Below are 25,061 nucleotides of genomic sequence, written 5' to 3' on the forward strand. Positions count from 1 at the left end.
AGTTATCTTAAATGCAAGTAATCCAATTGTTTATCAGCTTTGCAGTCAGAAATGTAAACTTTTAAAAAGAGCAACAATAAACAAATTGAGCAGTAGACCATGGTGGATTTAAACATTGAAAACAATGCGTAAATGGATAGACTTGTTGGAACTTCAATCCTCAATAACTGACTCAATCACTTATTAAGAAGAACCAGTCATGTCTGCCTTATTTTGATTTGTTTGCTTTAAATCAGGCAAAAATGGTGACCGCATGCATACAATTACAACTCCATAAGATCATTTCTTTTCCCAGCCTGTCTTGGTGTTGACTCTGCTTGTAAGTTGGCTCCCTCAGTCAAAAGAAAAAATGCTCTCCCTTTGTTGTTCTCTCACCAAAACAGCTGTCAGCCTTAACTTGGCCACTTGTTGTCAAGTATTTGTGCTGCATTAAAAAGTAAAATTGCTCCTTGAGTCGCAACTTCATGTTTTCTCATATGGGTCACACTGAATAAAACCTCCAGCATGTGTTCAAAATCATCCCATAGTCTTACTGGAAAGCAATAGTCTGTTTCGAAAAGCCAACATTTTCTTTTAAACCTTCATGAGCAGACATACTGGAGATGTAACTGTACCACAGCTATTCATTCATTGTGTCATTCACGTACAATAACAGGAGACGTTTATTGCGTTGTTGTTTTGAATTACTCCACCATTGGATTAACTGAAACAAGAATCTCATGAGAATGTCTGTGCTTCCTGACCTTAATACTGTAATACAAAAAAGTTTCAAAACTTCCTCTGTGCTACAATTTAGAATAAAGTTTTGCGAAATGTGTGTTGGCCATTTAGTATTCCTAATGTCTGTCCAGTGGGACAAGAACCATTTGGAAAAGAATAAAAAACAAATGTGTTTGCTGTCAGAAGTGGGAAATATTCAAGAAGAGGAGTAAAGGACTTACACAAACTATGTACACTGTCTTTCTAAACCTGTTGGATTCAGGCCTTTTTGGGATACATGTAAGTTATCAAATGTCCTACTAGAAATGGAGTCGGAAAACATGGGCTTCTATCACAAATCCATCATCTTTATTCAGTGTTCTCAATTGGCATGATTTAAAGTAAGACTGCACATCTTTCCTAGAGATAAATGGTCTTCTAATTGAACAGGTTGCAGGTTTCATTCTTGAAATCCGTACATTTCCAGGTCATGATTAAGTCTCTCTTGGGGAAGATGAAAACATTATTTTTAGTACTGGTAGGTTGGTTTGAACATTTTCCAAGTTGTCACATTCAATGATTTGCTTTCAAAAGAGTGATTCCATCTGCATTACAAAAAAAAAAACGATATGAAGGCTACAACAAACCTGCATCATTGCACATCAGTGAATCACACCGCTTGACGACAGGACCAGGTGCACTGCATATCTTATACTCAGACTCAAACCTGGCTAGGATGGGTGTCATGCCCAGTCACAAGCCCATGGCTGGATTATCCCACTAGGGGGCCCCTAGGGTAAACGACTACTCAGCCTCCAACTCTATCAGTAATCATCATTACTTTATACATTATAAATTCATACAATGATGAAGAAAGGTATTTAGAGCCTGTTTGTACAGGGTCTAAACATATAATGGTATTTAATATTGAGTCATGCCTGGCCCTTGTTAAGGTCCCTGACGTTGCAGTTGTTGTTGTGCTTACATTTAAAAAAATGGGGGGAAAAGGCTTCCAATGCGCCACAGAAAGAAACATGACAAAGATAATGGTGATCTCCATGAATGCAAAGGGTTGAAACAATTATTGAAGCTTCATAAGTCACCAAAGATAAACAAATGTGCAATCAGGCAAATTCAGCCCGACCAAAGGACACACTGTGAGCCTGAGGCCTTCAATGTCCTGCAGTAGATTGCACCTCCACCAGGTCAATAAACTAGCCATAAAGAACCCCACATACACTTCTTTGGTTGATATATAAAAATAAAGACTTATTTTAATCAGGTAGCCCATGCAGTAAGCCAACAATGGGTCATTTTCCAATAACAAAAAATAAGATTGAAAACATTTTTACAGGTCAAAGGAAAAGCACAGGTGTAAATAACTATGTTAATGATGTCTGAACTCCATTTAGCTGCTTCAGTTTCACTTTCCTTGTATTGTGCATGCTGGCTCACTGTCACAGTGCCGTGGCATATCAGGACACATCATTTAAGTCATTAGTAACACTTTTATTACAACAAGTCGAACGTATAGTGTGGAAAAAAAAGACCTTTACTAACTGTGATAAAGGCCCAATCAGTTTTTCTTAGCTGATTGTAATTGAGAACACAATTTAGTTTTTATTTTTGACAAACATTACTGATGTTAACATGCATTGAAAAACATAAGTGTGCATTGTTGGATAAAATTCAGCCGTTGCCTAGTTTGGATCTCTGTATTGAAAGGCCTGTCAAGCTGTGGATGGCAGTAAGTATCCAATTCTTTGTTTTGAATTTCGATTTGGATCCCACATTGTGCTTGTTGTGCTTGTAATCAGAAACTACAGCAAGGACAAGAACAAGAACAAGACTAAACTTTAAAAGTATTTTAAATAGTTCATCTTCTGGTGAACACAAGTTTTCAGATTTGATTTTGGCTACTGCATGTTAGATTTTGCAAGATGGGGAAATGTTGGACTAAAGTGCAACAAGAGGGTTACCAAAAATATTAGGATGCACCTTCTGAGGATGATTACTTTGCACAGTAGATTGAACTGAATCAAAATCCAGTCATTACATTGTAGTTTAGAATGGATAAACATGTTGTTCAAAAGTATGTTTCAACCATATTATAGTGTGAATGGAAAGGTCACAAGATCACCAAAATCACAGGGATTAATCATAACTATGCAATTTTACATGTAGCTTCAAAAATATCTTGCTCCACACTAAAGTGTGGATGAGGCCACTGACTAACATTGCTTTCTTGCCCCCAGCGCGGTCATCTCAGCAGAGATTCCATAATCATCAAACAGCATGAAATAAATCCTCTGAGAAAAGCTGCTGTGATGTTGGCACTGACACAAGGATGCTGGGCAGCAGGTGAAGGAAACCATGGAGAGGTCTATAACTGGATATTTACATACATAAAGTAGACAAGTATATGCTTTGTAACTGACGTTGCATTGTAATTTATGATGGATTGTGATGGATTGTGTCAGTATTAAAACTTATTGCTGGATATCAATTATGTTTATATATTTTATGCCCAAACTCTACCCAAACTCTGAACTTGCTCACAAATATACTCCCAAAATGAACTAGTAGTCAATTTTTAGTTAGAGTTATACTGCTTTTTAATCAGTAAAATGGTTCAACCAATAATGATTGTGGATTATCCAATTTTGTTCAGTGGAGCAAACTTCTTACTCCACTGTCTTGGTGGCATCAAACGAGAACGATGGTGCTATAATTTATTTCTGAGCAAAAATAAGATACAACATTATTTTAAAGTGTTCTGTATCTGCTCTTTTCATTTGCATAATATTATTTTAAAAGGCAACATTTTCAGAAGATGTAAATATCCAGACAAATGGGTTACGGTTATATGTAATATTATTGGAGTACTACACGCCTACTTCTGTATGACGTAAGTATATTATAACAGTAAAAATCCCCACAGTAGTACATGCTTATATAAAAAATGAATAAGAAGCAAAGATTGCTGATACCGTCTGATACACATCCCGTGAATAAAGGGAGTATTGCCACTTTAGCTGCCAGAAGTGTAGTGAACTTGCTTCCCCACAACATTTCCATGAGATGTAGTGGATTGAAGTACAAAGTGGCATGTGAAGAAAATACTGAAAGTACAAGTACAACATTGCACTTTAATATATTCTTTCGTAAATGTTCATAGTTAATTTTTACCACGGTTTATTTGAAATTAGGAGATCGACCACTGTTCACTTCCAATCTGCTAAAACCTCAACTCCCACAATGCTCTCTTCTTGCGCGAAGATGACGATGACGTCAAAGGTAGGCGACCATGATACAGGTGGGACTGACCAAAGAACCAACCTGCCGTTACCAAGAAGATACAACTTAACAAAGTATGACCAACAGTTTTGCAGTTGATTGAACATTGACATTGGGGCCTAGATTAATATTCTATATTTAAGTAGTCATTCAAAGTAATAACACGTTTCATAATAGCACAAACGTGCTATTAGCACTATTAGCAGTTATCGTTAGCTTGCATATAGAGTAGCATTTTTACCAGCTTGTTTATCAACCTATTAGCTGTGACAATTCGCTCAAAACAGTGAGTTTGACAGCATATTTCATGTTAAATTGATATTTCGCATGTTAGGCATAGTAATGACGTTACTGTGTGTGCACTTAACAAATATCTCCCAGTTCTGATTTGTAGAAGTTTGACTTGAAAAATGTGTCAATGTCTCATGTAGATATTTTGATGGTTAGACTGTGATTACATTTGCATATTGTTCATGGCCGACAATGTTAACAGATGAGAAGATGTAGAGCATTTAAAGACTTTCTTATGTAGATTTAATAGTCAGGCACCAGTTTTTTCATCAATCATTTCAGCATGAATTCCTGTATCACTTAATGCAGCATGTTAGAGCAAGAAATCTTAGATCAAGAACCAGCATATTTATCTCAACTGGCATCCAGCTCTGCCTGTGTCTGCTCCTTGTGACTAACGTTTAGAATAGTTTGTTTTTTTTCACGTGAAAGCAAATGTTACAGAATGTATTTTGAAATCGTCTGCTACTTGTAACACTCAATCATCACTTTGCACTGCAGAGTTTAAAGAATACCACCCGGCAGTTCAAAAGAAGAAAGGATGCATGGGTTGTAGATCCTGCTTTGTTCTCTGAGGTGTTGGTGGTCTACTCGTGAGCGGGTCACGGGATGCCGTACCACTGTGTGGCTTATGGATGCGGCAAAACTGCGGAAGATGGGATGAAGCTGTTTAGATTCCCCAAGGACCCTGTGGAGTTTCGCAAGTGGGAGAAGCAGGTCCAGCGCACACGCACCCAGTGGGTCGCCACGCCTAACTCTCACCTCTGCAGCGAGCATTTTGGCAAGGAATACTTTGAGTCCAGACCCCCCACAGCGCCTCTGACTCTGAAGCCGGGAGCTATTCCTACTGTGTTCGTCCGTCCACACTGTTTCTCCTGCAATGGAGTGGGCTGCAGTGACTGCCTGCCCGCCATCCAACGTCGAGGCATTACTGCTGAACCAAGAGAAACAAGTGTGAGTAGTTATTGCCTTGGTTCACTGCAGAGAGAGTCTGAGAGCTCCTCCTTGTTGTAACATTTCTTCTCCTCTTTTTTTTCTTCTTCTCTTCACAGGCAGAAAAAAATGAAACGGCGTCCAAACAGTTAGATGATAATGATGCAGGAGGGGACAAAGAACGTCTGACAGGAGAAGGGATAAAGCAGTTGGGGAAAAAAAAAGAAGAACGACCAAGTGAGTGGCAAATGAGGAACAAGAGAGAACAAGAGTTGAGAGACTAAATCTAAGTGTTCTGTCTGTTCATTTGAATGCCACTTTAACCATCTTGAAGAGAGCTTAAAGAAGTGACGACAGTTCTCCACAAAACAATCGAATGAATATAAATCCTATATGTACTTATTGTGTATTTATTTATGTGTCTTTACAGTGGTTTGTGAGTTGTGTGGCACCACCGGCAGTTTTAGCACCTTCTTCTCAAAGACCAAGCGCTTCTGCAGTTTATCCTGTTCACGTTCTTATTCATCAAACTCCAAGAAGTCCTCCATACTGGCACGACTGCAGGTGACAAATTCTTTTAGTTCATCTGTTTGTTTTTTTGCGACCGAAGAACAAAAGTTTGTACTTGTTTGCAGCTACCCACAGCTTCATTTTTTTGTCTGTAAGTAGAATCACGCGGATGCTCACATGTGTGACTGTGTCTCTGTCCATGGAGTCTTACATTTGGTAGACGCAAACTGCATAATGATTTTTTAGCAGCCACTTATGGCTGCATGCTCAAAGATCTCTCGTGGTTGTGGTGATTCACACTTCCTCAAAATACATTTTATTGCCTGTGTCACACATCTGTTGACTACCTGCTGACTCCTCACCCACTACTCTTGGCCGGCCTTTGGCCGGTAATTGCCACGTATGATAACACAACTGAGTGCATCGTCACCACTAGTCGCTGTTACACTGACAGCTTGGTGAGTTTACTTTTGTTTCTGGATTGGATTGTATGACGAGTCTTATGCGACGACTTCATGGCGATTGTCTGCATTCATCCTTGTTTGTTTTGGCAGAGATCTGCACTCTACCAAGTGCACCTTTCTAGTTATTCATTTATTGAGTTTTATACACAGAGCTGGAAAGTACAATCACTTGTACAGTTGACCACTTGGTGACACAAATGGAGCGCTTGTCGTTAATGGCTTTGCATAATTAAATAATTACACCAACTTTTTTCAAAGAGAGGTTCTCCTCAAACATTTTCCTTTGTGTCGGTGGTTGTCTGCTGTGTGTACTAATGCTGCATCTGACAGTAAGTTAGTCATCGGGGACAACGTTCGTATCCAGAGTGAGTGTTGTTTTTTAATTGCATTGCTTCACAAATAATTTTTAATACAGTTGGCAAATTTTGAACATACGCCTAGCCTTCTTCCCCCCCTTCGCCCTGCCCCCCTCCCTCCAGTCCTTTTACTGTCATCTTTCCTAGCAGCACTGACTTAAAGGAACATTGGAGTAGTGTTCAGTACTGAAAAGCATCTGGATTAAACCAGTTTGGGGAATTTGTGATTGCGATTACTTCCTTATTCAGCCAAAATAGTTTGAAAAATCATCTTATTCCATTCTTCGACTATCCCATGAGACAAAGAAAAGTAGTTGAAGCTATGTGATGTTTCATTGAGAAACAGAGTCAGATCAAGGATCTTTTTATGGTGGCACCAGCCTAATCCACATAAAAAATAAAATATATTTTCGCAAAATTCAACGTGAGATAACTATTATCTCCAAGAGACTAGTACACCAAATGTATGCATTTGTTGGTGTATATTTATTATGAACATGGTGCTCAATGGTGAAAGTATTTTACAAAAGTAAAGTCAAACCCCAATTGGATAAAAAAGGGGACGAAAAAGAGACGGAAGTCCTTTTTGACAACAGACTAAAGTTGTTGTTGTTGTGCAGCATTTTAAACACCAACTTTGGCTCTCGAAAAATTGCTCAGCTTTTTTTTGGTTTGCTTTTGTTCTGACAAATAATTTAATTAATTTGTTATCTTTGGCGGATTTCTCGATAATGAAAACCATTCTTACTTGCAGCCCAATGCTAAACCTTCTCGTCATGTAATTATATGCAACTGAAGTCATCTGTTGTGTGTGTTCTGTATGTCTCTTGCATTGTCTGCCTGGATTAAATTATTATACAGATTTCTGATATTTTTGGATGTTAGTTCATTTATTCTGCAATAAATGAAAAAATGTTTTAAAAAAAACAACAACAAAAAACAAGGAATGTGTGTTTATATTTGTTTCTCTCTTCAGGGAAGACCCCCCTCAAAAAAAGCCACAGTGCTGAACAAGGTGAACAAACCCCCTCCAGCCTCAACAGCACTGAATGGTGAGACCCCTGAACACACAACGAATCAAAATGACTTCATTGCCGTACAAAGTCAAAGCTCCAGGAGTATCTACATTTGAGACATATGAAGTCCGCTGTGTACTTTACACGAGGTACTAGGTCTGAACTGGGCCATACGATTTTGTGGTTGACTATTTATTTATCCTGCAAAGACCAACTTTACATGTGTTTGGTGTTTGTTCGGGGATATTACAAGCTGCACACAGAGTACATGTACACAAACAGAATCTGACTTCAGCTGTATGAGTCCTCTGTTCTCTCTTCATCCTGTAGCATCGACTGCCTGTTTTGAATGGGGCGCCTACCTGGAGAAGGAAACCTCTCTGGCTGTATCAGTGTCCTGCTTCAGACATGTGAGTCCTATCTGCGAAGCGTAATTCGAAAAAAAACTTCTGATTTGTGGCTAGTAGTATCGTAGGGACAATCATACCAACGTAATGTATGGAAGTGTAAACAGCGGTACACTGATGATCTGTAAGGAAACCTCTGACCTCCCACCTGCAGGTTCCTCTGTGTGCCCAGTGGGATGACATCATTCTGGGGATGAAGGTGGAGGTCCTGAATACAAACGCAGTGCTGCCGAGTAAAGTCTACTGGATTGCTACCGTCATCCAGATTGCAGGTGTGTACATCTGTCTGCCCGTGTTTAATTTTGAAGGCCTTTCCACCATGGGATTATTTGTTTTATGATTATGAATTTGAGCAGTTGTTGCATTTATTTTCTTATTTGTTACGAATCTGAAAGCTTCTCGAAGGAGATTTTGTCCTCTATTTAGCACAATGAATGTGTTTTCCCATGAGTGGGCCTCCACTTTCTTGATCATAAAGATGCATTTGTGTGCATACGGGTGAAGAATGGCTGACCAAAAACCACATGACTTAGTTCTGTCATCCTCTGATGTGAAATCCACAGCGTGTAGTTATTGTGCCGAGTTCTCAGGAGGTAAAGCAGGTCATCCACACATTTATATTAGATTTGTATGGCAGCTTCTGCCATCAGTGTGTGAATGTTGCACTTTGAGTGTTCGAAAGACTAGAATATAAATGCAAGTCCATCCTTTACCATTCCATACCGTGGTGTTGGCCAGACATAATGACCAACTAACAGTGTCACCTTTAGGTCATGCTGGCTGGGAGCGAGACATTCATGGAGCTCAAAGCTGCATGTGGATTGCAATTCATCGTTTGTCCGAGACTGACTCGTGTCTTCTTTCCGTCCCGTATCTCCAGGATACAAAGCCCTGTTGCGATACGAAGGCTTTGAACACGACAACAGCCGAGATTTCTGGTGCAGCCTGGTATCGGGGGAGGTGAACCCGATCGGATGGAGCGCCATGACAAGCAAACTGCTGGTGCCGCCACAAGGTTCACACTTTGAGATTAGAACAAGAAAAAAACACGGAGGGCTTTATTATAATTTGATGAGGATTTTTAAATCGTGCATGTTCTACTTTAACAAAGTGTGTGTCCATAGATGTGAAGCAGAACATCCCAGATTGGAAAGAGTATCTGATGTTGAAGCTTGTGGGGGCCCACACTCTACCTGTTGACTTCTACCTGAAGGTAACACTGAATGCTGAATAATTTGACTCATACATGGTAACCCATCTGTCTTGTACAACATGAGCGTGTTTTATTTATACTGCACGAATGAATCTCTGGGCCGCACGGGGGTGCAGTGGCTAGCACTGCCACCTCATAGCCACAGACTGCACGGCCTCCCCGTGGCAGTGTGGGTTCTCTCCGGTTGCCTCCCACAGTCCAAAGACATGCTCTCTGGTTAATTGGAGACTCTAAATTGTTGGTGTGAATGGTTGTCTTGCGCAATATATGTGCCCTGTGATGAACTGGCAACCTGTCCAGGGTGAAACCTGCCTTCACCCAATGTCAGCTGGGATTGAAATTAAATAGGATAAGCGGTTTTGATAATGGAATGGAATTAATCTCTGTCCCCTTGTTGTCCTTCCTCGGTCTGTCCTCTCTGTAGTTGGCAGAGAGCATGAAAAACTCTTTCAAAACGGGTATGCGCGTGGAGGTGGTGGACCCCAAACATGTGAGTCGGACTCGCCTGGCCATCGTAGACTCCATCACTGGTGGCCGTCTGCGGCTTGTGTACGAAGACCAAAGTGACGCCGCCGAAAATACACTCTCTGATTTCTGGTGCCACATGTGGAGTCCTCTCTTGCACCAAATCGGCTGGTCCAAAAAAGTGGGTCATGCTATTAGAGCACCTGGTAGGTCAACGATTTAGTTGTTTTCCATACACAGGATTGATGGCATGCAATGTAAACAGAAACACAAGAAACAAAAGCGGAAGGATGCTTGAATAAGTCGCAAGAGAAACCAAATGAATTGAAATTCAGAGAAAGTGGTACAAAGCAGCTGTCAGCAGTTAAAACCTTGAGAATGCAGGAAGACTAAACCTCCAGACACACACATTTTACGCGTGTCTCGAACTAACGCTTTTAACTTTAAGATGTGTGTTTACATGGCAATAAAACATTCTTTTATTCTAGCAAACAGTCTGGAAGCTGCTGCCAGCGTCTGGAAGGGAACCTGCGACAGCTCATTCCTGCTCTTTAAGAAGGTAAAGAACATGTCATCGCTCCAGAAATAATTCAGAAGTAACAACGCAGCTTGAATAGATATTGTTAAGTAGAATAAGTAGTACATTAGTTGTATCACTTATCACTAATAGAATATGTAATAAAAAAAAAACCTCACCCCTGTGTGATCCACAGCCCAGGTTTGTTTACATGGAAGGAAGTTTCTTTGAGGAAGGAATGAAGCTGGAGGCCATTGACCCTCTTAACCTGGGAAGCATCTGTGTGGCCACTGTTCACAAGGTAAGCTGGTTTTGGTTGGTTTGGTTTTGTGTGTTGTTTGTTTCGGCCCAATCAGACAGACCGGGCTGAGTATTGAATGAGGTGGTTATTAATTATATTACATTGACACACTGACTCCTATATTGTCAGCGCTTTCTTTCTAATGTGTCTCTGCTGCCCTCCACTCCGCCCAGGTGCTGTTGGACGGCTACCTGATGGTGGGTATCGATGGCACCATATCGAACAACGGCTCCGATTGGTTTTGTTACCACGCCTCATCTCATGCCATCCTTCCTGTAGGCTTCTGTAAAAAGAATAACATCCCTCTCACGGTACCTCAAGGTAAATACAAACCTGCCTCTCCATTCCGTCTGTGCTTCGGCTCACACTTGTGCACTTCTTGCTGGAACTAGTTTGCTTTATAATCCGTTTCTAGAAAGGTGTTGTCCATTGAAGCCGTACACTGTTAATGAAGATGGTTTCTCTGTGTCTTGGCAGGATATGACTCTCAGACCTTCACCTGGGACAAATACCTGAAGGAGACCAACGCTAAGGCCACACCGGCGCGACTGTTTAACGCCGTAAGACAGGAAGTCCAAACCTTGTGTAGCTTTTGTGCTCTCACTTTAGCAACTAATGTGATCACATCCACGGTTTGTTTGCCTGAGTCAGAACGTTGTATTTGGTGAGAAACGTCCTACTTGTCTATTTCTTCAGGACTACCCGGGCCACAGCTTCTCCCCCAACATGAAGCTGGAGGCGGTGGACTTGATGGAGCCGCGCCTGGTGTGTGTGGCCACCGTGAAGCGCTACGTGGGCCGCCTGCTGCTCATCCACTTCGACGGCTGGGAGGATGAGTTTGACCAGTGGATCGACCACCTGTCCCCAGACATCTACCCCGTCGGCTGGTGCGACCTCATGCGCTACCAGCTGCAGCCGCCCCCAGGACTCGGTAAGAGCCCATTTAATAAAAATACCCTCAGCTGGAAATCTGAGCCAGATTCACGTGTGATTGTGGTGTTTCCATCAGATTCAATCAAAGACCAAGTGGGGCAGAAAACTCTCCAGTTTGCGTCTCTAACCTGTAGTCTACCACCATCACTGCGTGACTGCTGGTTATGATTTTGATCCTGTATAAAAGTGACGGGCGTTTTCATTCTGTTTTCCAGTTGATTTTGAAAACCAGCCAGTGCAGATTAAGAAATACAAGGCCCTTTCGTATGGGAAAAGGAGTAAGTGTTGACTAAAAAACGTATGTGAAGTCCTGTGTGTGTGATAGTTATGCAACTATCTATATAATTATATAACATTTGTCTCCTTTTGTTTTCAATAGGAAAGAAACATGCAAAGAAGAGGCTCTCTCAGCACCAAGCTAAAGATGATGAGGTCAGTGGCGCTGCCGGTCCTGCAGTGCTAGAAGAGTGTATTATTCCCCCAAAGGTGCCTCTCATCCAGCCCAAGACTGAGCTAGATGAGCAGGAAAGTAAGTGGACAGACTTGTGCAACATTATGCTCACTTTTTCTCATTTTTGTGAGACCGTTTTGGTAATTTGGTGACATCAATCTGTCTCCGTAGTATTTGCTGTGCAGGTGAAAGTGGAGGAGATGGAGATGGACACCCCCATTGAACCTCCAGACAAGCCTCAACAAGACTCTCTCGGTATATTAAAAGAGGAGAAGGGAGGGAAGCCGAGCAAGTCAGGACGACATCGGTCACCAGAGCGGAGCAGCACGGAAAACGTAGCGCATGAAAAGACGAAGCCAAGCGAACCAGCAGCAGAAAGAAGTGAAGAGTGTGAATCATTGGAAGAGAGCTCGAGTGGTGAGAGCAACATGGAGCAGAGCGTAAACAAGCTGAGCCAAGGAGATGACACTGAAGTTTCAGAGAGCAACACGGAGCATGACACAACAGAAGAGGCTGCAGTAATGGAGACATGAGACGAGTATGTCTGCTTGAAGAATGAAGAGGACAACTGGATGAGTGACGATATTGGGCTTCGACTGTAGATACAATTAATAGCTATTGATAAAGATATAATGGCCATAAGTAGTATTATAAAGAAATATAAATTAAATTGGAATCCTTAATTGACCTTGAAATCATGACTGCGTGTAGTTTGCAAAGACCATCAACCTTGTTTTCTCCATGTTGACAAGTTCTCACATCAAACCTGTAAATATAAATTTGGGGTTGACATAGCAGACAAAGGTTTGTTGTAATGTTTTATTGTTTTTCCGTTTTATTTCCAGATGTCTGCTTTTTTTTTGTTAATATGAGATAACTGATAAAAAAAAACAACTAAACACTGTTCCTCAACTTGATGATTTGAATGTTGTCTCTCATTCTGCAGTTGTGGTGTAGTGGTTAAGTATAACTAGCATGAAGACAAATGCTGCAGCATTTTTGAGTAAGTAACTAAATCTAGTTAAGGTCCAACAAAGCACTTGATGAACTGGTAATGTTTGTATATTGCTGTGAACAGGAAGCAGGGCAGTGCTCAGTAAAGGTTCACTTGACTAGATTTTTTTTAACCTTTTTCTTTATCACTATTGATTAGTCTGCAAAGAGGAAATATTGTACTGCAAAAAAAGTAACACTTGCTGATGGAAAGCAGTCTGTCAGGAAATGTGAAACAGCCGCAGCAGGTCACAGGTGTAAAGAGTTGAATTTGAACCTCAACCCCCCCAAACAAAACTCAGTATCTGCTGGTTCAGGCCATGCTGCGTTTCTTGGTGGTTTTCTTGGCGCCTGGTGGTTTTGTGTTCATAGTTTTGCGAAGTTTGGATTTGGCTTTGAGCATTTTGACCTGCTGAAGGCTGGTGAGGTGCATTGGTTTGGGTTTGGTGGCCTTGGGCGCCTTGGCGGGCTTCGGGGTGGCGGTCGGGGGGTCGGGGAGGCTCTCGCCTCCGGGACAGGCCTTAAAGACGTGGACGTCCTTCACCCTGCGACCACGCAGCTCGGGGGGATTGGCACAGGTGGCTCGTACCTTCAGGTTGACCTTTTCAATCCACCTGGAGGAGGAGGTAAAATCAAGATATTCAAAATGTCCAAAAACTAAATAATCCATCACACAATACAAAAGACAAGACATAGCTACAACTCTGACTATACACATATTATTTATTTATTGGGTCATTGGGAGTAGACTAATAATATACAGATAAAGATATTTTTTGTGCATTTAATGGCTTTCAAAACCCTGGCATTTCTGACTCTTACATGCGTAGTGGCAGCAGAGGGCAGTCACACATCAGAGGGTTGTCGGCCAGGTTGATGACCTCCAAACTAGTGAGAGGGTGGAGGTCGGGCACCTCCTCCAGGTGGTTGCCTTCCAGGAAGAGACTCCTCAACCCTGGACCCAGACCTGCCAGGGAGGTCTGTGACATCTGAGTACGAGAGATCAGCTCAGACAACTGTGGAATAACTTCTGTGAAATAGTGTGTGGCTGATCCTAAAGCTGTGCAGGTTAGAGAAAAAAGAAATGGAAGTTCTCGGCTGCTGTTGGAAGGCGTAGCAGCGCACCGAGAGCCCACTCACCTTCTCCAATCCCGTGTTATCCAGATACAGCTCCTTCAGTGACCTCTCCAGTGGTCGAAAAGCATTCGGCCCCACCCAGCGAATTGAATTCCCAGACAGCCTCAGGTCTCTGAGGTTTCCCGTCTTGCTCAGCGCCTCCGTGGGCACCTCCTTCAGCCTGTTTCCTCCCAGGTGGAGCGTGTCGAGGTCCCCGGCCTGGTCCAGAGCCCTGGATGACACATGACTGATGACGTTCCCGGTGAGGTAGAGGGCTCTGAGGCCCTCGGCTCCGGTCAAGACGTCTGGCTCCAGCTTGGGGATGGAGTTGTTCTCCAGGTGAAGCGCCAGCAGGCTGGGAACCAGTTTGAAGGCTCCTTTGGGGAAACCGGTGAAGCGGTTCTTTTCCAGGTGCAGGTAAGTCAGCTGAGGGAGGCCTGCAGATTTAGATTAGAGAAATTGGAATTGCGTAGATAGATGAATCAGATTAATTTCTACTCATTTTATTTTGCAGTTGAAAAGACCTTTGAAGGCGTCGGGGCTGAGGGAAGTGAGGTCGTTCTCCGACAGGTACAGGTAGATCAGTCCCTTCATTCCACTGAAGGCCCCGCCCTCCACCTCCGCAATCTTGCAGCGCTGCAAATGTAGGGACACGACCTGGGCGACGCCGGGGAAACTGTTGCTGGGGATGTAGTGGAAGTGGTTGCCACGCAGGTCCAGGAGACGCGTGTTGGGAGAGAAACCCCGAGGAACTTTGGTGTGAGCGCGGTTCTCACACGAGGAGTGCTGTGTCTCGGCCTGAAGGAGGAGGTAAAGGGTTTCCATCAGCTCCGGACGTGTTGCGTGTTATAGCAGAAAACTGATGGCTCAAGGAATGCTCCGTGTTGCCAGATTGGAAATGAAGAAGTATCGCTCAAAATGGTCGTATTTGGAGGATATTTATCGTGCATCTGGCAACTCTGAGAGCGGTCGACCAATGACAGCTCTCTCTACAGTCAGAGCTCAATCAAGAAGGTGGAACGTAACGGAGATACCAGAACTTGTAAGGGCGTAAGAACTAGTTTGTGAAAGACCCAGAGGAACACAAATATCGAACGAGGCAAAATCCTGGATGTTTTTGGGATCCCTGCCGGACGCATTTTTTAGGTCTCGAAAAGAGGACATGTCCGGGAAAAAGAGGACAGCCTAGTTTTCTTGCAAGAGTTAGATGACAAAACCAAGACCACTCTCATGTCTGGAGGCTAGATTTGAAGCTAAAAGCCAGGAGGCTGTGAGCTAAACCTTTCATGTTTGTTTGAAGAATAAGATTAAAAATGCTATGCAGCCACAAGACAAATCACAAAACATCCAACTCACCTCGCAGACGCAGTTGGCCGGACACTTGATCTTGTTCCGTGGCTCTTGCGTGGGTGCTGGCGTGATCCTGGTTGCCTCCTCATACTCGGCCTTCAACATGGCCTCCTGGCTCTGACAGCGCAGCTCTTGAGGGTAAACGGCCTCCAGCTTCTCTCCGGACAGATGGGCCGGTCCTCCACATGTCCCCATCAGCTTGACCTTGCTCCGGATCGACCACTCCCTGTAGTGAGGTAAAGAAATACAAAGAGGATCCGGACCTTTGAGACCTTTTGGTTGACGGACTTAAAGCTCTGAGGCCTAGTCCGGCCGCCATCAGTTTGACGTCCACAACGGTCTGCTGTACCTGAGTGGACGCAGGTAGCAGTTGCAGTAGATGGGGTTCCCGGCTAGGTTGAGGCGTGCCAGCTTTGGTGAACCTTCAGAGAAGGGCTGGACGACACGCAGCTGGTTGTAGCTGATGTCCAGGTGGATGAGGCTGGGGGATTTTGATACAGCTGAGCTGGCCATGTCTTGCAGGGACATGTGGTCCAGGAAGAGGTGGGTCAGTTTGGCCATGGACACAACATCCTCTCCCAGGTAAGACATTGGGTTGTAGCCCATATCAAGGCGAGTCACCTCTGGCAGTCTGGATGGCGAGGCGGAGAAGTTTTAGCTTTATTAGGATGTTACGATATTGGAGCGATGAGATCTATTTGCCTACAAGAAACCAAACGACCGATGTCAACCTAACCTATTTCTGATTGGAAATAGTGTCCTTAAGTAGATGTGCTGTCCACATTAGAGTTCTGTGTAGCTCGGTGGCACAGATCACAGATGCCACTGACTAGTGTCATCATGCCAAGCAGCCCACCTGGTCATGGTCTCGGTGGGGAAGAACTGCAGTGCATTGTGGTCCAGGCTGATACGCGTGAGCGTGAACAAGCCGGCGAAGGCCTCGGTGTCCAGGTAGTTCAGAGCGTTGTGGCTCAGACGAAGCCACTTGATGTTCTGCAAGCCCTGGAAGTGGGAAAATGTCCTCGTTTTAATTGACACATTTCAACCACGGGAGACATGTTGTCTGCATGTCCTCAAAACCGCCTTTTCAGTTTGCCATTTTGCTACCTGGAAGGCCATGTTGGGGATGTAGACCAGCTGGTTGTGCGTAAGAGAAAGCAGGTTGAGGAAGCCGAGCTGAGAGAAAGCGCCGGGCTGGATCTCTTCCACGCGATTACGATCGATCATGAGCTGCTTCAGCGAGGACAAGCCGTCGAATGACTCCTGGGCTCGCAAAGGAAGACAGAAATGATCATATTGCTTCACTGAAAAGGCTTATGTGTGTGGTGGGGGTTAATGTTTGTTATAAAGAGGACGAGTTGTCCAGAATATTTTTTTTAAAAACTAAAAGAAACCATGGATTAAATGATGGTTGGGGACAACTGGGAGACCTGGTAGAGGATGTCAATGTTGTTGTTGGCCAGGTTGAGGAAGACGAGGCGCCCAAGGCCTCGGAAAGCGCCCTCCTTCACCCTGCGGATGTTGCAGCGCTGCAGCGACAGGTGAGTCAGATAAGGAGTGTGTTTGAACGCCCCGGTGGAAAGCTCCTGGATGTCGTTGCCTCTAAGATCTAATTTGACTGTGATCTAGAAAGAAAGCGGATCCCACGTTAGATAGAACCAGATCGGATCTAAACTATAGAAAGTGTGTGTGTGTGTGTGTGTGTGTGTGTGTGTGTGTGTGTGTGTGTGTAAGATACCTCGTCAAGAGCAGGAGGAACTTGGGTCAGGTTCCTGTTGACGCAGGTCACAGTGAGCTGGATCTGGTCACAGATGCACTGCTGAGGGCATTTTGCCGTGAGTGCCGCAGGGATGCCGAAGAGCAGCAGGACCCAGAGGGTGTCAGGACAGAGCTGGAAGAACATCTAAGGGGGGAAATAACAGCTTTCACATCATTCACACTCTTGCTTATGGTCTTACGGAGGCTCCTCTCGGCCTGTGACAAGGTCAATAGTGGATTTTTTTTCGTTTGTGACAACGTGCTGCTGGGCTGCTGTTTTGACTTGTGAGGTACCGCCACTTAACCATTCACTCATTCACTCACTCACAGTTCACTTATTCGGCCATGGCAGTGACTACAAAGAAAACACTGAATCAACATAATTCACTCTTCTTCTCTTTACTGCTGAACTGTGTACAATGTGTCACACCTTTGAGCCTGCAGAGTTTGTTATTAAAGTCTTTGTTGGCTCGTTGACCCCTCAAAAATGCAACTTGTTGGGGGTCACAAGTTTCAGATATCAAGAGTTGTTTCTTCAAAGACACATTTCCACTTTAAAGTCCCCAAAAAATCAAGACGGATTTAGGAAACAGAACTTTGCTGTTTCTTGTCTCCAACTCCTTCGATTCATCAGGTGAAGCTTGAAGGATGGACCTCAAGGATGGACCAGTGGACTGAGCAAGCAACAGTAAGTGTCTAAGTGTCTAATGTAGAAAAGTAAAATGCACATTGTACAGTACTTTAATGCAACGTGAAATCTCTAGTCAGTTACATCGGGACATTTACTTTCAGTATATTTCACCTGCTAGTGGTAATACTGAAGTACACTGGAATGTGCTTGTGAGTTTTTATTGGTACTTTTTTTTTTTACAGGATCTGAGAACTTGTTACCAGCAGGAAGACCCATGCACATAAACTATACATTTAAAGATGATGCCAAGCTCAGAAACGAGCAGGGGCCCCTACAGGATACACTGCATACTGTATTTACCGCCTGAACAACTCCATGTCAGAGAAAGGCGTGTGTCCCATTGTTTAACATTCCCTCACTAAAGCTCAATTTAACAATATCTCCATCATTCTGTACTTTTGGGGATTAGATTTATTTTTGCTCAGATTCCGCTGCGCCAGTGCTCACTGGAATGCCTTAAAACCACATTCCCATGTCGGATCAACAGTCTTGATCCGCAGGAATGGACATGAAAAGCTCCACACTCTGAAATTTGGGGTCTCAAAATGTTGGCACGGTGAAACAGTGCCATGCTGAAACCTTTCCGCCCAACCTGCTGCGCCAAGTCCCGTTAGAGATGGACCTGGCGCAGAGGACTGAGTGAATTACATGGAGGTAACATTTGTAATGCACATTTGAAGTCAGCTTTAAGGTTGTATGGAAATCACGCTATCAGTACTGTAGGCCTTTACGATATTTTAGAGGGTATACCCCGCTTTGTTCTCAAGACCCCCAGAGCAGAGAAGGGGCCAGGAAACTAGAGACGGAGGAATTTCCTCCGGCCGAGCTGTTTGTCCGCGTCCCTCCGGGGATCAACAGTCCAGACCGCAGAGGAGCCGCCGCGCCGGCTGCGCACAAAGACGCACAGTGTCTTTCGCCGCCGGTGTTGTGCCAAAACGCGTTTCTCCTAAAAAAAAAAAAAAAAAACTGCGTCCCGTGGCCAGGGACGGTGAGTAAAACCGACTCTCCATCGCCTCTAAATGATTTTTAACCAGAAATAACATCACATATTTCAACGATAGATATTCAACATTATGTTGTTGCTCTGCGCGTAATTGAGTTAATTTGAGAAATGCCTCAAACCCCGCTATACTGTAAAAAAAAATGCCAGCTTTGTATTTCTTTCTTATTATTTCAAAAATCTGGTTATTACAACCAAGAAAACATGAAGACTTCGATTCAGTGTGATACAATTTGAAAATATGCCTTTTCTTTCATTGTTTTGATGCAACAAAAAAAATGTCCACGTGTTCCTCAGATCTAAACATGTTATTATTTACAGGAATGCATCCTGTTCCGCAGACTCACCGTGCTCTGGTCGTGCTTCCGTCCGGCTGTTGGTCGTCGTCTGGCCGCTGATTCTCTCACGGTCTCTGCTCTGCTGCTCTCTTCCCCCGGCTGTCCCTCATCCAAAACAAACTCCTTTATCCCTTCATTCAGGGACACGCCCCCTCCGACACCTTTGAGCCTCCACCTCTGGAGTCCGCGCATCGCTCCGCTGAGCCTGTTAAGGGAATACTTCTAAATAATAGTTATTTAGATATTTCGACTCATATCAATGTTTGTTTTTTTCCTCTCTGAAGTTGGAAGATTCATCTCGGCTATTTTATTTAGAATTTTTTAAAAATCTGCCCACAGTGACCATTTTGGGTTTTTCTTTCTTTACCGGAATGATAGCAACAATTTTATCCGCGTGCGTGTATAAATAAAGGGTTCATACACATTTTGACGAATGGATTTCCATGACTTAACTAAATTTCCATGACCAAACATTCTGTGAAATCTGAGTGTAAACATGAAAAAGTAAGAACATGTAATGATAATTCCAAAGCATATGCCTTAATGACACAAATGAGACAAGTTTGATTAAAAGAATAAACATTTATAAAGATACTTGTGTGTATACCTGCTTATATTTTGAGCGTATTTCTTTTAAAAGCATATTAATTATTGCAAACTCAGCGTAAATGAACATCATGAACACATGCATATAACCCATTTACAAGACGTTTACTAAACTTTGGTGATTTTTTTTTGTTTTCGGGGACTTTTCAAGGCCTTGAAATAACAATTTTAAAATAGCATGACTTTTCCAGGTTTTCCATGGCCATAAGAACCCTGTATATACACACACATACACACCCGCTGTGTGTTCAGGCTGACGGTTGAGCGTGCCGTGCTCCTGCTTGCAGCTCATTCCTGCTCACAGTCCGATGCACACAGCAGCGCCCCGACTGAACCCGAGGAGCAGCGGTGTGAGGATTGCGATCGAACAGGCTGAAGAAAACCGCCTGCGATGCGTCCCATCACTGGAGCGGAACAAGTAAGTCAGATATTCATTTTTGACTCATTTATTTGGATTAAAAGATTGTATACATTGTTCTGTTCAGAATGAGTTACATGAATAACTGGCCTTCCTATATTATGTCTCAGCAAAACAGCAAAGAATTTGTTCAGTACAAAATACAGAAAATCTCTAGCTGCGTTATCACAATCTGATTATCTCCCACTTTTACAAAATGTACAGTACAATTTCCAAACTCAATAAGAGGTGTAATAATGTGTAAACCTAGACATTTCTGTAAAACTATGAAGGGAACCTGTCTGCAGTGAAAATCTTTCCTCATGTTAGCACCACAAGCAGTTCCATTTTTACAGTCACCCAAACTTTACCTTTTGTGTTTTATTTCTATCTTTTTTTTCTACAAAAAGAAAATATGTCACAAGCATACGTAGAAAAATAAAAAACGAAGACATTCTGCACAGTGTTTGGCTTTATAAAATATACAAATCAGGAGTGGAGATACATTAAGTGGCTGTCTGAGTCCCTTCTTCAAGTGTTACGCTTCCTGTTGGTTGTTAGTAAAGTCAGTACAGTGTGTGTGTGTGTTGGTGACGGCTGCGGGTTATCAGTCTTGGTCGTGGCACTTCTTCTCCAGCGTGGAGCTCAGCCGCTCACTGGCACTGCTGCAGGACTCCAGAGCCTCGCTGTTCCTGCGGATTCACAAAGACAAAACTTACACAATGCTGAGACTTCAAAGTGATGTAATGGGACTTTATTTTTTTGACCATTTCAAACTGCTTTTGTTTACATTTGACTCACAGGTAAATGTGGAGATAAAAAAGATCCTATACCTGGACACAAAGGTGTGCAGCATCACGGCGTGGTGCTGAGGGAAGTATTCCTGCTGGATCGCGTGCTCCAGACACAACAGCGGGCCGGGGACCAGAGAGACCTTTTTCCTCTTCCCCTCTCCCTGAAACAAAGAACAGAAAAGTAAAAACCTAAATAAACAGATTTTTTAAAATCAACAACAGTATTTCATATGAAACAGTGATGAGACCGTTTGATCCAGCTGCAGTTAAAAGAGGTTTTCTTTCAGCGAATCTGGTGCTTGAAAATGAGACCACTTTCATCCACCAGTGTCAAAATCGATGTTCCTTGTTGTAGCTTTAAAGTTAACGCGTATAGAACTGTCATGCGATTTGAGATTTCCTATTAAAAGAGCAATCCCAGCGGCCATAAGTTCTGTTTTCAGATAGTTGGGAGAGACAGGCTTGGGTGTGCTACCTTGAGGAGTCCCATCATGACCAGCAGCGAGGAGAGGAAGCAGTAGGACTGGAAAGCTGAGCCGGAGAGGAGCTTCTTCAACATAGCATCTGTGAGACACGGCGACGCAGATCATTTAATGAGACGGGCTCCATAAAGGGCGAGATCCATACACGACACTATTTGAACCTCTACTGGAGCACTTTGTAAGAAGTAGCATTGTTTTTACCGATAGTGTCCAGGACAGCCGTCTTGGTCTCTGGTTCCTCGCTGTACAGAGAAGCAATTTTCAGAAAGACGTCAGCGGCCTTGTGTGGGTCAGATGCATCCACCTGGTGAGAAATGGTAGTTTTATGAAGAGATTATATCCATAGAAATTCTGTACATCCAAAAAGGAGAGTTGTATCAGATTGTGGGAGGAGCAAACGATTTGCTGGGACACTCAATGATCTTTTATATTTGGAGTCCTACCTGCTGCTGCAGGCCCGTCTTCATTTCTCCCAGCTGAAGGAGCCTCTCTGCCGAGGGGCAGCTGAGGAAGGACATGATCTCCGCCTGAGGGCAGACGCAAAGTCACAATCCGAAACACAACAACTTAATTTGTTTAGAAATGAGCAACAGGCAACATGTATTTTATGGTGTTTTACTGGGCTCTGAGGTTTTGCAGGACTGTCGTCTTTTCTTGTGTTTCCATTCTCCTCCACAATTTCACTGTCCTCTTTATTGTCTTCATTACAATCGTCACTGGCATCATCAGTATCATCATCATCATCATCATCAGCGTTGTCGTCTTCATCCTCGTCTTCAGGTTCTCCCTCATCATCACTACAGTGAAGTCAAAATAATAACATTTGTTTCAATTAACAAAGTGATCAGAGACAGGTTGTGTTTGTTGTTGTTGTACTGAAGGAACTGCACACTCGCTTCGGAAAAGAGAGTCACAAACGTGTGTATTACCTGAGTGATGCCAGCATGTCTCCTTTGCTCATGTTCTCCATGGCGTCCCTCAAAGCCTCACAGCCCTGCTCCCCCAAACTGTTGCCTGTAAGCCACATACAAGAGTAACTTTCACCTGATGTATTAGCATTTTATTATCCTTTGTTTTTGGGGGGTGTTATAAAAGATATACATCTCAAATGTGACTTAAATTTGACATAACTTTTAGAACATTTTCAATCTCAATTTTCAAAGAAAATTCTTTGGAAACAAATTCCATAACGTTTCCAGGATTTTGACTGCCATTAGAACCTGTCGTGTGTGTGTGTGTGTGTGTGTGTGTGCGTGTGCGTCAGCCTACCGTTCAGATCCACTTTCTCCATGTCAGGTTTGTCCATGACAGCCTGAGCAACCACCAGAGCTGCCGCCTCTGTGATCTCACCAAAAGAAAGATTGAGCTCCTGAAAACAAGGCACACCACAGAGAACTGCAATCAGCCTGATGACAAGGCAGACACAGACAGAGGCTGAACTTTCAGAGTGAACGGACCTTGAGGATCGGCAGTCCCTCTCTGAGGACAGCAGCGAGGGCGATGGCTCCTTCAGAGCGGACCAAACAGTCTCCAAAGTTGATCACTTGTACGCTCCTCAGGTGCCTCAGTGCCTGCGCGGCCGACGGGAGAAAACCGTGTGCAGAAACAGTTTGACTCAAGCGCATGGCTGCATATCTGCTCTACTTAGAGGGAAAGTGAGAACAGGCCTCACCTTAGCCATGGCCAGCGTCCCCCTCTTGGTGAAGCTGTTGTCGTTTAAGTTGATGACGCGGAGCTCTGGGTTGTGTCGCATGGCAGAAGCCAACGCCACCACACCTGCGTGGTTGATGCCATTCTGGGGCATGTGGACTTCTTCTAGGCTGCCCATCAGCTTACATGTAGAAAAAAGTGACACCAAAGTGAAAATCCTTCTGATGCTTGAACTAGAAATTATTGATAAATCACTATGAACAATAACTGATTGTCAAATAGCCTTTGAAAAGTTTCCCCCAAATATCACATTTATGGGGGTGATTATTTTCTACCTGGAAGGCCTTAGCCAGGGCGCTGGCTCCTTCATTTTCCAGGCGGTTCCTCCCTGCGATAAACACTCTCAGCTTCAGCGGAGTTCCGAGGGCCGACGACTGTCTGTGGCCCTCAATCAGAGCTTCAGCCAGGATCTACACAAATCATACAGCACTGAAACACTCTGCACTGGGATGGCAACATATTCAAACCTGTGTGGAACATTTGCAGTTTGTGTGGGGAGAGGTTAAAAATACAATTTGAAATATGCTTCTTGGGGGTGGCTGAGAGATTTACAGTACTAGGTAAAACAAGCTCACCTTTCCTCCGCCGATCCCCATGCCACAATTGTTGAGCCTCAGTTCCTGCAAAGTGTGGCAGGACGGGCTCTTCAGCAGCTGCTCGATTCCCTTCACACCATCTGGCCCGAAGGCATTATCACTCAGATCCAAATCAGTCAGCCTGGCCCCAGCACTCATTAATGCACTGCCCAGAGACCTCTGATAAACGCACAGAAAGACGATATGTGACGCGGGCATTTTCTCAGGGTTGGCTATCAAAGAAGGCGATTACTAAACTTCATAACAACTCAAATTCAGAAAGTCAAACTGCATTAATAAATGAGTGAACTACTCACCAGGGCTGTTGGGATTTCAGAGCGCAACCTTCCGGTGAACATGTCACTCCAATAGCATCTCTGAAAGACACAAAGAGTGTTTAAGAGAAAGAAAACAGAGAAGTGAGCCTTCTTTACTGCGACAACGGCACAGGAAGGAATCCAGAGCGAGTACCTGGAGCAGGTCTTGGCTCTCCAGAGCCTTGGCAATGGCCCGGGCTGCATCCACTCCCACTGTGTTCCCCTCCAGGCGCAGCGCTCTCAGACCCGGGTACCGCTCCATCTCTCGGATCAGCTCTTCCACTGAAAGCGCAGAGGACAGGATGTCAGGTGTGACACAGTGGTGTGCACTAAAGAAGAAGCCTGGCCTGAACACTCTCTGCTGCACTGCTCAGCATCTCACCTGACTCTGCGTCATCCAGCTTCAGACCCAAGCCTTTATAGCTCAACTCTCCATCCCCGACGTGGGTTTTGGAAAGCGCATCGGCCAACAGATCGATGTCATCTGAGGCCATAGTGACTCTGTGGAAACATCCAGAAGTCAGACATTAAAGAATTCGGATTTGAGTAACTTTGTCCACATATAACTGAGCAGAAGTACAGTAGTTGGCTCAAAATCGAGAAAATAAATATTAATAGACAGTGGATAACGTGACATTATATGCAGATCGTTTTCTCACAAGAGGACAACCGCAGTAGTCATGGGAACGTTAGCTATTTAGCCCCGTCGGCGCTAGCCCGCCAGTCGATGTGCGTAACATCAGAAAAGTTAACTGAACTCAAACTAATGCGCCTGTGAGTCCGGACTTTAAACACTGTACCATCGTGTTTCTCGGTCAATTTGTCATTAGTTATACAGCTCTCACTGGCAGGAAACCTTACCACAAAGAGTAGCTTATTGATGATATCCAAGGAAACGTTGGTGAACACACGCCGATCTTCCGTCCGCGCGCCGGTTGCTCAACCACGTGACGTCATGCTGCACAGGTTTCTTTTTCGTCGATTCCGTTTACGTCAGTTGAAATTGATCTGCGCGGTTTTACCGCCACCTGCTGTTACAATCCAGAACTACTTCTGATTAACTTCACTGCACTCTAATGTT

At 43.8% G+C, this 25,061-nt stretch overlaps 3 protein-coding genes across 3 annotated transcripts; 1 reads left to right on the forward strand and 2 right to left on the reverse strand.

The window, feature by feature from the left end:
* The first annotated feature begins 3,995 nt into the window (after positions 1-3,995).
* l3mbtl2 (L3MBTL histone methyl-lysine binding protein 2) lies at positions 3,996-12,835 on the forward strand. The gene is made up of 18 exons (XM_068583879.1): positions 3,996-4,070; positions 4,789-5,241; positions 5,340-5,457; positions 5,651-5,784; positions 7,527-7,602; positions 7,897-7,976; positions 8,128-8,245; positions 8,854-8,988; positions 9,098-9,186; positions 9,611-9,857; positions 10,140-10,210; positions 10,365-10,469; positions 10,643-10,790; positions 10,947-11,029; positions 11,166-11,400; positions 11,618-11,680; positions 11,782-11,931; positions 12,025-12,835. Exons 2-18 carry the CDS (start codon positions 4,897-4,899, stop codon positions 12,384-12,386), a joined length of 2,559 nt encoding a protein of 852 aa, XP_068439980.1. The 5' UTR covers positions 3,996-4,070; positions 4,789-4,896; the 3' UTR covers positions 12,387-12,835.
* Positions 12,836-13,038: 203 nt separating this feature from the next.
* chadlb (chondroadherin-like b) lies at positions 13,039-17,215 on the reverse strand. The gene is made up of 10 exons (XM_068583880.1): positions 17,051-17,215; positions 16,743-16,937; positions 16,420-16,575; positions 16,169-16,314; positions 15,662-15,943; positions 15,319-15,538; positions 14,487-14,760; positions 13,987-14,399; positions 13,669-13,835; positions 13,039-13,460 (listed from the first exon to the last, which is right to left on the reverse strand). The coding sequence occupies exons 1-10, from the start codon at positions 17,213-17,215 to the stop codon at positions 13,160-13,162; spliced, it is 2,319 nt and encodes a 772-aa protein (XP_068439981.1). The 3' UTR covers positions 13,039-13,159.
* A 2,920-nt stretch (positions 17,216-20,135) lies between these two features.
* rangap1b (Ran GTPase activating protein 1b) lies at positions 20,136-24,939 on the reverse strand. Its single transcript, XM_068583260.1, has 16 exons — positions 24,842-24,939; positions 24,363-24,481; positions 24,135-24,262; positions 23,981-24,040; positions 23,664-23,843; positions 23,364-23,498; positions 23,051-23,209; positions 22,836-22,949; positions 22,648-22,747; positions 22,308-22,392; positions 21,998-22,175; positions 21,822-21,905; positions 21,580-21,682; positions 21,372-21,460; positions 20,936-21,057; positions 20,136-20,794 (listed from the first exon to the last, which is right to left on the reverse strand). Exons 2-16 carry the CDS (start codon positions 24,472-24,474, stop codon positions 20,710-20,712), a joined length of 1,734 nt encoding a protein of 577 aa, XP_068439361.1. The 5' UTR covers positions 24,475-24,481; positions 24,842-24,939; the 3' UTR covers positions 20,136-20,709.
* Between the last annotated feature and the right edge of the window lie 122 nt (positions 24,940-25,061).

Source organism: Clinocottus analis, unplaced genomic scaffold (genome assembly GCF_023055335.1).
Source record: "Clinocottus analis isolate CAN_PGR_092001 unplaced genomic scaffold, fCliAna1.0.p SCAF_19, whole genome shotgun sequence".
NCBI classification, from domain to species: Eukaryota; Metazoa; Chordata; class Actinopteri; order Perciformes; family Cottidae; genus Clinocottus; species Clinocottus analis.

Bases quoted from the DNA above. Each gene is read 5' to 3' on its own strand.
- chadlb (XM_068583880.1), bottom strand. From the start codon at position 17,215: ATGTTCTTCCAGCTCTGTCCTGACACCCTCTGGGTCCTGCTGCTCTTC. The intron at 16,576-16,742 runs GTCTCCCAGTTG...TTGCGAGCCCAG, and splicing joins ACATTGACATCCTCTACCAG to GAGTCATTCGACGGCTTGTC. The intron at 13,836-13,986 runs GTGAGTGGGCTC...TCTCGTACTCAG, and splicing joins ATAACACGGGATTGGAGAAG to ATGTCACAGACCTCCCTGGC.
- rangap1b (XM_068583260.1), bottom strand. From the start codon at position 24,474: ATGGCCTCAGATGACATCGATCTGTTGGCCGATGCGCTTTCCAAAACC. The intron at 21,906-21,997 runs GTAAAACACCAT...GTCTGCCCTCAG, and splicing joins CTGCAAAACCTCAGAGCCCA to GCGGAGATCATGTCCTTCCT. The intron at 21,683-21,821 runs GTAGGACTCCAA...ATTTCTCACCAG, and splicing joins AGACGGGCCTGCAGCAGCAG to GTGGATGCATCTGACCCACA.
- l3mbtl2 (XM_068583879.1), top strand. From the start codon at position 4,897: ATGCCGTACCACTGTGTGGCTTATGGATGCGGCAAAACTGCGGAAGAT. The intron at 10,211-10,364 runs GTAAAGAACATG...TGTGATCCACAG, and splicing joins CATTCCTGCTCTTTAAGAAG to CCCAGGTTTGTTTACATGGA. The intron at 11,401-11,617 runs GTAAGAGCCCAT...TCTGTTTTCCAG, and splicing joins GCAGCCGCCCCCAGGACTCG to TTGATTTTGAAAACCAGCCA.